General features: G+C 39.9%; 1 protein-coding gene across 1 annotated transcript; it reads right to left on the bottom strand.

Annotated features, from left to right (window-relative positions):
• Positions 1-1,322: 1,322 nt before the first annotated feature.
• LOC146369088 (uncharacterized) lies at positions 1,323-10,425 on the bottom strand. The gene is made up of 2 exons (XM_084911034.1): positions 9,825-10,425; positions 1,323-1,486 (listed from the first exon to the last, which is right to left on the bottom strand). Exons 1-2 carry the CDS (start codon positions 10,396-10,398, stop codon positions 1,359-1,361), a joined length of 702 nt encoding a protein of 233 aa, XP_084767160.1. The 5' UTR covers positions 10,399-10,425; the 3' UTR covers positions 1,323-1,358.
• Between the last annotated feature and the right edge of the window lie 1,696 nt (positions 10,426-12,121).

Below are 12,121 nucleotides of genomic sequence, written 5' to 3'. Positions count from 1 at the left end.
CCCTGATTTACCTCCATTAAGGAATTAAATATACCAGTGTAATGGAGATATCAAAGATATGGCATGTGGCACTGATTCAGTCTTTGAGCACTACGGCCACCCCAGTGTGTCGGCCAGAACACCACTTAAGGCCAAACTGTCCCAGAGTATGAAAGAAGAAGGGAGCTTGAAGAGAGAATAGACAAGTAAAACACTCAAATACAGACATAATACAATATAGTTAACATAATCAAATATAAAGATCAGAAAAATATAGTACACTTCAAACTGCTCACACTATGCAACTAAACAGCCTTGGTGCGAGGTTAAGTTACCGTGGGGACGGTAGTTGTACAAAATAAAAGCGTCCCCATTATAATCAGCCGTAATGCTCTTATTGTGAAGGGCAAGCGGGAACGCGATCCTTCCGGTCAAACTACGATCGCTATTTTATTAATCCTCTTACCTTATTGTTCGCTACAAACTCCGCTACTTTAAAGTAAACAATCACAAGTATCACATACAACATACAGAGAAGGTCTGATAACACAGGAATGACGTTATAGACATACGAGCGACCGTACATGCGTCAACAAAGCTAAACCGGGGTAAGCTAACAGCATAAATTATTTTTTTTTTTTTTTTTTTTTTTTTTTCTTAACAGCATAAATTAGCATATGAAATGAGGGTGAACTCACGCGTTGCATGCGTGGCCTACCGCTCCAACTATGGACTACATTAGCTCCTAAATGGTAACATACTACAGTACTGACACAAACAAAGGCAAAATACAACACAGGTCAATACTTACTTGTCATTTACGCACACATAACATTCCCCAGGAATCAGTGCACCCCCTCCGGACCAACACTGCTCACCTTACTAACCGGATGATGTCACTAGAAGGTGGGCTGGCCCAAACTGACAGAAGACTGAATCTTAAATGAGCTTATATAAACTTATAAACACCAATAAACTATTCTATGAACTTTGGGGCCTTTTATACAACCAGTATGCCTTACTTGCAGAAACCATGATACTTTACGATAAGTAACTGATACTGTAGTATTTATGTTTTGTGCACACACTGGATCAGGATGTTGTTGATATAATTTGGATACATTGTACCGTGTAATGAAAATCTGATTCTGTGACATAGATGTTGAGTGTTGAGTGAAGCACATATCTTTTTTATCCTAACCCCACCACAGTGTCCAAGTTTCAGTCTTCTTGGCTCAACTGATTTTCAGTGGAAGTTTTCAGTAAAGTTTGGTACTAAAATAGGAATTGGCAGGATTTGGGTAGGCTTTGAAAAGTGAGAAGAAACGTGGTGATCTTGGAGGTCTTCACTTTTGGACTCAATGTTTCCCATCTCAGTACTAACTGCCCACATGTATTGCCCACACAAGAACAAGAAACAAATAAAAAGAAATAATCTTACCTGCTTCTTCCTGAATGTATTCATATAATAGAATTTCAGCTGGCAGTAGAGTAGAATTAAGTGTATCTGTGATGTGTAAAAAAGAAAGAGGACAATAATAATGCAGATTGTGTCAAAATTACAAATAAAGTATTATGATGAATTGGACTATCACTTTTCAAATATAGTAAAGTTATTCATTATGATTCAGTGTATTTTGGTTGGGCGTTTAGAGTAAGTTTAGTACATTGCTTCGTTGAAGGAGAATGCATCCATGCAATTAAAAGTGGTCACATTGGATAAAAATTAGATCCAGATGTCCCTGAGTGCTTGAGAACCCTCCATTTCCCTCCATGCAAGCCCTGGTAATGTCCCTTTCACTGTATTACACATGCACACATCCTCAGCATGATACTGAAACACAACAGCCCAATGGGAGTGTGGACGTCAGGTCAGGGAGGAATCTGGGACAACTGTCTGTGCCAATGCTTGTTGTCCTGTAAAACAAAAGACATTTCCATAGAGCTTTATTTGTTCTGTAACATTGCTGGATCCACTTTCTTATGGAGTGTAATGTTGCTGGCTTTTGTTAATTATTTATATCATTGATCTCTGTCCCTGTGTTTCTTAGTGTTCAACTCCCCCCAGTTTCTTCAGTGTTTCACTCTCTGGGTCACTTTTTTATTGCTTCAAGTAGTCTTTAAGTAGTCTTCAGGAATAGTTCTCCAGGCTTCTTGAAGAACATTCAAAGTCTTCTTTGGATGCTGGCTGCCTTTTTTTTAATTCTCTGTTAAGCGGGTGCCGCATTGCTTCAATAATGTTAAGGTCCCGCTTCTGGGGAGGCCAGTCAGTGACTCATAGTGTTCTGTTGTGTGTTTATCCAGGTATGCTTTGACTGCATTGGTGCTGTCATGCTGAAAAATAAAGTCACTGCCAGATACTTTCAACATGGTATTGCGTTATTGATCCGACACTTTTCTGTGCTGATAATTCCATTAATTTTGACAAGAAGGCCAATGCCCCTGGAAAAAATGCAGCCACAAACCATGACAGAGCCTCCACCGTGTTTTACAGATGGCTGTCGACACTCACTGTTGTAGCTCTTTCCTGATCCCCTCCTGATGCATTTCGATGACATAAATATAATATTTGGATTCATCACTCCATAGGTAAAGAAGGTAAAATGTATTTATTAAGCGCTCTCACAAAGAGCTACATACAGAAAGAGTGAACTATATAAATACATAAAGTACAATAATAGGCAACAAAAAATTTTTTTTACTGTTGCTACTGATTTTCAGTCCAGTTCTTTTGTAGTCTGGTATTCCTCAGCCTTTTCTCCCTGTTCCTGTTTTTTCCTTAAGAACAGCTTGTTGACAGTCACCCTTCCATTGAGACCATTTCTGATGAGGCTCAGGCAAACAGCAGATGGATTAACCGAAGGGCCAGATGCATCTCTCAGGTCCTGTATCAGGCTTTTATTGGATTTTTTTCCTGTTTCTTAAGAACATGACTTTGAAATACTGTTTATCTGCTGTACTACCACTTTTTTTTCCTTCTACTTGTCCAGTTTCCTCAGTTTTTTTAAGACCACACTGCACGTGATACATGCATATGAAAAATGCTTTTTGACTTTGTGGCAAAACTATATTTCTTTTAAAGACATGACATTAAGACACAATCAAAGCATCCATTATTGGTTTCATTGAGGTTGTCAGTGCATCAGCTTAGGAGTTGATTAGAGGGCTTTATCAGATATTACTTGTTCACATTTATGACCAAAATATCAAACCAGTTAGTGGTGCAGTATTATAAGAAAGCTGCCAGTTGGAAAATTAAATGAATGAAAGTGGAACAAATTTATTTTTAAATGAATTAACAGGTATGCCTGTCAAACTGTGGCATCATTGGTATTTTTAATATATTTAGCTGAAGAAATTGGAATGTTATTTGTAAACAGCAGTGGGTCATCCCTTGAGCTGGATGCCTTTTTTTTATGCGTGAATGACTCAGCATTAAGTGGCATGTCAAGAAAGGCTGGCACCTTGGAAAAATTACCAAGGCAGAGACCGGACCAAAATGCAGATGATCCAGGAAAACATGAACTAGTTTAACAAAAGGCGAGCCCTTTATTTAAGCTGAACATAAAAGTACAAAAGACAAAACAAAGTGCAATGAATAACCTAAACCTGAAAAACCTGAGAGACACAAGGGGTGATGAGCAGAGACTCTAACAAGGGACAAGGGGAGACTGAGACGATATAGACACAAGGGGAAAAATATAGGAGTGGAGACAGCTGGGAAACACAGCAGACATAACGAGGTAAGGAAAGCAAACTGAAAGTAAAAAACGAGAGACAAGGACTATCAAAATAAAACAGGAAACAAATGGAGATGCAGACTAAGACACAGAGGCTTGATGCTAAGACAGGGATAAACAAACATGGGAACACACGACAAAGGACGAGAAACAGAGGGAAGAACATGGGAACAGGTAAAAGAGACAGAACACCGAGACATGGCTGGAAAGAGGGACAGCGGATAAAGGAGAGAGATTTAAGCATATATTTATTTATTTTCTTACTCCTTTTTATATCTATTTATTAGCTTTTTTTGCACTGATGTAGCCGGTGCCTCGTCGTCTCGTCTCTCTGTATGCTGCACTGGATATAGCAGCGATGACAATAAAGTTTACTGTGACTTTGACTTGACAAGATCCACAAGTCCAGAATACCAAGCACAGGCCAAAGACCCAGACCCATGACAAAATAGAATAAAATGTAGGGTGGTTCAAGACTTTTGCACAGTATAGCTCGCTTCAGTTTGAAAACCTGTCTGTGTCTCCATTTGTGTGTTGTTGTTTTTTTTTACTTCTTGAGGTATGTGAGGTTTTGTTCAGTCAATTTTACAGCCCTGCATACATGTTTCTGTCTGTCAGTCACTTTTAGGAGCTATGACAGCTTTTGACCCACTGGTATTGCAGCTCACATACTAAGAGGGAGGTAATAACAGTGCAGCACAAAGCCTATCTGTGATCTTTTAGTACGCCTCCCTATGTGAGCTGGGTGATGAAGAGACAGAGAAGGGGAAAAAAAAAAAAAAAAAAAAAAAAAAAAAAGGTGGGGTCATAAGGCCCCCGAATATCCACTTAAGACTCATGAAAATGAAAATTGTTCAAAGCACTCAAAGAATCCAATGCAGGCATCCTTCACTGTTCTGCTTCTCGGCGCTGGCAGTGACTCAGACCTGGATTGCCAGTCATTTTTCTTCCCTTCAGCCGAATAGAATCCCAGAGTTAAGAGGCAACTGCTTGATGATCACTGACATTGAGAGAGCCCTGCTCAGTGACCCCTGTGACCCACAGCCTTAAATCTCCAAATGAGAAAAAGAAGAAGAAAAAAAAAAGGAGAGGAGGAGCAGTTTATGATATCGCACTTCAGTGAGCACCGCAGAAGAGAAAAATAAGTATCAATTTTACGAGGGGCTTTAAATCAGGATGGGTTTGCAGGGACGACTTTATCGTTCAATCTGGCCGGCTGCTCTGGGGGTGTTAGTGAGGTTAGACAAGCACGCCCGCCTCACCATAACAATAATCATCTAGCTAAGCCCACAGCTCACGACCTGTAAATTGATTAAGGAGAGGATGGTGACAGAAAGATTCTCAGCGAGGTTCTCCGAGGCGCTGGGCGATGAATTTTCAGACATTCATTAGGTGCATTGTCTGTCCGAGCATGCTGATTCCAAAGTGGAGATGATGAGAGGGTGTGAGGGGGTAATGGGAAAACTCCAAACTCATCGGCGGTGTTTATACAAGCTTTCTACCATGAAGAGAAGGGCCACGGCCTGCTTTGTCTTGAGATGAATAAAAAAAATCATCTTCTCTGTGTTTTATTATGGGGTTTCATTCTTCCCAAATTAGAGCAGATAAATCACTTATAGAAAAAGGACAGTGTGCGTTTTTGTGCGGTGTGGGTGTTTAATACCTGTTTGTATCTGCCTTGGTGTTTGTCCACCTGTCTATGCATTTTGTGTGCATCTGTGCTATTACACCCATGCCTGCACACGTGTCTGTTTGTGTGTCGACTTAAGTCAGCAAGAGGCATAAAGCAGCAGTTGGTTATTTCTGTGTTGGGTGGGGGGGGGTCTTGCCTGAGGGACCATGATTAGGACGCTGAATCAGACTCCCCGCTCATACGTCACAGAAAAATCATGCAGTTTTAACTTCTTCTGACTCGTTGACACAAACAAGTTAGACATGACTCCATCTAACATTAATCAGCCCCTCCAGGAAATTCGAGGATGCTGCAGCAGAGGGCTTTTTTATGCAACGTGTACAGTATTATGAGTGTTAAGTCTAATTGTTGAATGTTGCCATTGTGTTTCTTAAATTTGTACAGTCTTAGTTCAAGCAGTAGGATCAAAGCTATTCCTTTGATCCTGACCACCTCTCCAACCACTCTGTGCTGGGGGAGGTTTTATTGTAGACACATCCTATCTGAAAGATCTGTTTCTTTTGATGTAAGCTTCCTGCGTTTACAACCCTTTGGTCAGCAGGAGGTCTGACACACACACACACACACACACACACACACACACACACTCTTACAGAAGTTCACACATATACATAAAATGCTTTGTCTTAGAACCAAGGGGGCGTGGCTTTGTTCTGACGTGTTTTGTGTGAACTGTCTCCCAATAAAAGGTAGCAGGAAGAGGTCAGATCTGGGGGTCATTTTCGTGGTGGACACAGACGAGGCCTCCCTTGCGCAAATAATCGATCGATCGACTGTCTTGTTTTCTTCATGATGAATAAGTCTCTAGAATTAGCGGGGCTTGTGGAAACACAGACCCAACAATGAGGCTTTGCAATTGTGGCCAATCTTACACAGCATAACTCATCATTTTAAGGATAACAAAGGCTGCATTAAAGTATTTGGACATCTGCACCATTTTTTTTTAATCTATAATTTTTTCATTGTACACCACTACCGAAGATTTGAAATCTATCATTTTGTGATCAAAGTACAAACGTTAAGTTTTCATTTTGCATTGGGTACTCCGTTTGCACTAGAAAGTGCATTGTGAGCTGGACAGCAGGTGACAGTGAAGACCTGGACATCCTCAGTGTCAGACTGGCTTTTGGGACGTGGTCTGAGGCCATGCGTCTTAGTCTACATCCACACTAATGCATTTTCGTTTGAAAACGCATAATTTTCTCTCCGTTTTTGCCTTCCATCCACACTGAGACGGCGTTTTTGCTCAAGGAAAACGCTGTGTTTTGAAAACACTCTCGAAAACGCATACATTTGCCATTTTTCAAATCTATCCGGGCTAGTGTGGACGTAGCCTTTGACACTTGGGTGAAGAGAGGAGCAGAGCTCTTAAGTGATCAACATTTAGGGGTGAGTTGGATCAGATAACTCTGATCACTCAGTGATTATATTCTATACACTCCAGAATTGAGGCTGTTTTGTCTTCCAAGGCTGTGGCTCAGGAGTTAGAGCATGTTTCAATCCCTGTCTGCCCCAATCAAATATCCTTGGGAAAGATACTAACCCAAGCTGCTCTCCAAGACATCCATGTATCCATGCATGCACTGATGTAGAACTTTAGAAAGAACTTGTAGAGAAAGCATAGAAAAAAAGTGCTTGCGTGAAGTGGTGAATAAGGCAAGTAGGGCTGCCACGATTAGTCGACTAGTCACGATTACGTCGACTATCAAAATCGTCGACGACTGATTTAATAGTCGACGCGTCGTTTGAAGCTTTGTAAGATCACAAAAGACGCAGGAATAAGTAGTAGGATTTAAGAGTGTAATAACGGACTTAAACAGAAGATGGCAGCACTGCATGTACAAGGATGCCAGCTGCCGTTAAACCCCGAAGAAGAAGAAGTAGCTCTGTCCCAGAATTCATAGCGCAGCCCAGCTCAGTTTCCAACAACGGCGGCAGCTAGTTAGTTTTAATATTACTCTTATTATTCTTTCTGGGTCACAAAATAAACGTTTAACATATTTTCAGGCGAGAATGTAGCTGTGTAAACCTCAAATATCTGCTCAGTTTATCAAGACACCACATGTTTTCAAAAGCGCTCCGACGTTTTCGGAGACGTCTGTTACCCACTAGCTCGATAGCTAGCCGGGGGCAAGGCTCACTAGAGCCCGTAAGAACACCGGACTCCCAGCAAATCGTTTTCAAACCCACCGCCATCTTTCGCTACTCAGGTTAAACATATATAAGTCACTTAGATAACTTAAAAATGTTATCGTTTGGCTTTTTTTTTAGTATTTTATTTGTTCCTGAGTAAATCGGTTTGGCTGAGATTAAAGTTATAGTTTTTACACAGCTGAATAAACATCAAGCAGACAGCTGATTATCAGAAGTGTGAGATGCTCGAGAATATACTCCGGTGTCCTGTTATATTTTAGATAGCAAGGAGTTTATTAAATTTCACAGAAACAATCTGCAGATTTCATTAAACTTTAATAAACTATCATCTTGTCTTTATTTTTAGTTAGCACATAGCTTACAGCTTTAAGTGTTTAAGGTAATGATAGTTATATAAGAGTAGATGCTGCTGGTGCAATAAGCTGTACGTTTTACATCCAATGGATGATGATCTGATTAGTCGACTAATCGCAAAAATAATCGGTGACTAGTCGACTATCAAAATAATCGTTTGTGGCAGCCCTAAAGGCAAGATGTATAAAGTGCTTCGAGTGCTCAGTTAGCGGGGTGCTATAAGAGAACCTGTCTATTTACCAGCAGTTCCAACATTAAACCTACCTGGTTGAGAGTGTTTTTGAGTTGCCTATTCAATGCTGCAAAGAGGTTTTTCTTCTCAAAGAAAAAAAATCTGTCATCATCCACTTTCCAACCCTTCTGCTGTTGCTGATCTGGTTAGTCCATTCCATCTTATTAAAGAAGAGCCAGAGTGTTGATTTAGCGAGTCCTACAGTTTTTGCTGATATTTTCATTCATTTTCATTCATTCATTTATTTGTTCATTTTCAGGCACAACAAATACCTATATTGAACATAAAATGCACAAAACAAAAAAAACAAAAATTGCCTGAAAAAGGAGTGGGACGAAGAAAACTTATTAAATCCCACCCCTATACTCACTTCTTTTGTTTTTACTTTGATGAACTGTTTATACAGATTGTTTTTCTTTTTGCAAGCATTAATAATTCCTTTTGTGAGCCAAGGACTTTTTATCTTTTTTTTCTTTGTCATGTGTTCGTTTACAGGACAATGTTTATTGTACAACATAGTAAAAATATCTAGAAAATTATCATAAGCCTTGTCCACATCTGACTCTTCATACACCGAACTCCAATCTTGTTGTGCGGAATCAAAATTGAAAGCATGAATTGCTTCTTCATTTATTATTCGCTTTGCTATCATGATCTTGGTATCTATTTTTTTTTTTTTTTTTAAATCACAGTCACACAAAGTAAAAACTGGTAAGTGGTCAGTTATATCACAGACAAGCAGGCCACTATTAGTTAGGAAATCCATGACATTAGTAAAAATGTTGTCAATAATAGTGGCGCTATGTAATGTTATTCTGCTTGGCTTCGTTATTGTTGGATATAGTGATAAGCTGTACATCGTGTCAGTAAAGTCATCAATGGCTTTTAACCTTGTTGGATTTAGCAAATCAATATTAAAATCACCACAGATGAATAGTAATTTTTGGTTCACCGAAGCAAACGTTTTTTCTATCCATTCATTAAAAGTGTCAATACTTGAACTGGGTGTCCGATATATGCAACTTATTATAACATTTCTCTTTTTTTCATTCATGATCTCAATAGTCAAACATTCCAAAATTCCATCAATAGCCATAGTTGTTACAACATTATATTTTATAGAGTTATGAACATATATAGCAACCCCGCCGCCCGCCTTATTTAATCTATTCATGTATTTTAAATCATATCCATTCAAACAAAAATCTATTCCTTTATCGACATTGAACCAAGTTTCAGTGATGGCTATAACACTGAAGGGGCGAGAAAATTGTTGCAAATAGTCCTTAATGAAATCAAAATTAGAGTACATACTTCTGCTGTTAAAGTGAATTAATGAGAGCTTCCCGTCTAGGTTGATTTTTTTTTCATATTGTTCCTGTGTGAAATAATTACAATTTTTAACAAAAGAAGAGAGAAAGTCACTTTCAGAATCTATTTCTGGATCTATTATATTATGCTCCTTATATTCACAATCTAGATCAATTACTCTCTGTTGAAGAATTAATTTCAACGTGTCCATGTCATTTCCTGGTGTAATTGATACATTGGTGTCAGTTATACTTGTCCAGATCCTCCATGTTCCTCACTATCAATACTTTTGCCTCTTCTGGTGTCCCGTTTAGCTTAATGAAAATCTTACAGTTTGTTACCCATGTATGTTGTATTTTACCGTTCTTCTTCAGTTGCCTTGCCTTCCTCGCGATGTCTGCGTTTTTTCGTGTCAGATGCTCATTAATGAAAACGTCCGTGCCTTTCAGTTTGCGTCCTTGTTTCAGCAGTGCGACCTTGTTCTTCCGATTGACAAATCTCATAACGACGGCCGGCGGTCTGTCACTCCTCCTGGGCAGTGAGTGACATGCTTCTATGTGCTCCAGGTCCATCTCTATCCCCTTGCTTTGGAGGAAGGACGCCACCTGTTGCTCCACCGAGCGGGTCTCCTCGTCGCTGGGCTCCCCGACGTTCCCGGCCACCGCGCGCGCGTACGAGCGCGGCTTGATTTTAATACCGCTGATGACCACGTCGTTCGTACGGGTGTACTGCTCCAGCTCATCCACCCGCCGCTCGAGATCCATGATCCGTCTGTCCTTCTCGGCATTTTGGAGGCGTAGCTGTTTTACCTCCTCCAGATGCCCCAGAAGCAGCTCCTGCTGCGCCCTGACTGCGGCCACGTCTCCGCACAGCGCTCCGAGGGAGGTTTTAATGTCCTCAACCTCCTCTGGTGTTGGGCCTTTCTTGGGTGGCATACTGAAGCGAGAGCACGAGGCGGCCACCACAAGGGACCCGGAAGCGGTTCACATCATATACGATATGCTAACGGCTATATCTATTTTGACCTCATTGAACAACTACCAAATGCTCATTAATACTTGAAATCCATTCAAGATATTTTAGTTGCTTAATTTTGGTTTATGAGCCTAACATGGGGCTCATTAACTTGCATCAACATCTATTTTGACCTCACTGAACAACTACCAAATGCTCATTAATACTTGAAATCCATTCAAGATATTTTAGTTGCTTAATTCTGCATGCAATAATGAGGAAACAGTCCTTACTTGGCAATGAAACTGTCTGTTAGTCAGTTGTTCAGCAGTTAATCTAAAACTTTTGTCAGCCTCCTTGAATAAAAGCTAAAGTTTAATCAAATCTTTGTTTAAAACTCACTTTCGTGGAGCACAAAACGTGTGTTTTAAACAGTCATCCAGTTGAAATCAAAGGCAGGCTGGCAGTTGGAATGTAAAGTGCTGCAAAGTTTCCTTTAACTTCTTAAGCCACACCATCCTTTTTAATAAGCTTGGATTCAATGTCTAGTAATTGTTCAGTAACCCATATTAGGCTTGGGCGAGTGCACACTCGCACAGCCACACACTGCCCAAAATAAAAGATCAGTTCAGGAAATTTGCATTTGGTCAAATAAGGACACAAGGAAGGTATGAAGGAATACATGTATATATTTGGGCGAGAAAGCAGCATACTACATTTCTAAAATTGTTTGAAATATTGCTGTAAAGAGCCTATATTCTAATATAGCTATCACCCCCCCCAAAAGTATGCAAGCAGATATGGGCAACACTTACTGTCTCAATTGAAAATGCTTTTGTAACATCAGTTTCAAGTCTAACAGGACTAACCTCACTAACCATATTGTGGCCAATCAGTAATTAGTAACCCCTCATTAACCTCAACCTGTAGCACACAGCTGCTGACAACATCCAAATCACAATACCCAAACGCATCATTTTACTCTTTCAAGCTAGGTTTGTGAGCAAATGTATTTGAACAGCATTAAGCGCTCTCTTTACCTCTTTCATTAACAACTCCATACATATGAACTACTCTCATTCCACTTCTATTAATTACTCTTCCTCCAACGCAGCCACAGCTGTGCTAACTAAGGCCCTAGACCAAAGTCCTGACTTTTTTTTTGAAAATATCTCCAGAGGCTACCTTACCCTCAGGCAGTAAACTGAAAACCCTAATTTAATCTTTTACCTACAGACATGTATTCTTTGATTCCCTGTCCTGCCTAAACACCAAAGGGTTTTTTTTTAGGTTTGAAAACAAAGAAAAACAAACAGGCACGTCTCTGTCTCTAAGGTTTTTTTTTCTTTTTTAAGATCTCCCTGGAGATGTCGTGGTGCACTGTTAAAGTTGATTCCTAGTGACACAGAGCCCCAGGAGCAAAACAGGGGAAAAAAGCTCAGAGGGCAGCTGAGGAAGAGGGTGATACCAATTTTTGTTTTGTAAAGGAATGGTTTTCTCTACTTATCAGGCATTTATCTGGACAGGTATCTCTGGAATATCCAATAAACTGTAAAAGAACATCAATAAGCGATGCTTCATCCTCCAGTGTCGTGTTTTTATTCACATCTTGAAAAGCCAACACATAATGTTACATCTTGCAAAGCATACTAAGACACACTGCAGTAGGTTGGCTTATTATGCTCTAAAGGCTGGTTTGAAAAA

Source organism: Perissodus microlepis, chromosome 17, assembly GCF_051167445.1.
Source record: "Perissodus microlepis isolate ML-2025 ecotype Zambia chromosome 17, ASM5116744v1, whole genome shotgun sequence".
Classification (NCBI taxonomy): Eukaryota; Metazoa; Chordata; class Actinopteri; order Cichliformes; family Cichlidae; genus Perissodus; species Perissodus microlepis.
The sequence above is the reverse complement of the archived record's forward strand: the minus strand, read 5'-3'. Positions and strand labels throughout refer to the sequence as shown.

What these genes read in the sequence shown, in the direction of transcription:
- LOC146369088 (XM_084911034.1), bottom strand. Translation starts at nt 10,398, where the DNA reads ATGCCACCCAAGAAAGGCCCAACACCAGAGGAGGTTGAGGACATTAAA. An exon ending in AAGGCAACTGAAGAAGAACG is followed by an intron (nt 1,487 to 9,824) that starts GTAAAATACAAC and finishes TACACATCACAG; the next exon opens with ATACACTTAATTCTACTCTA.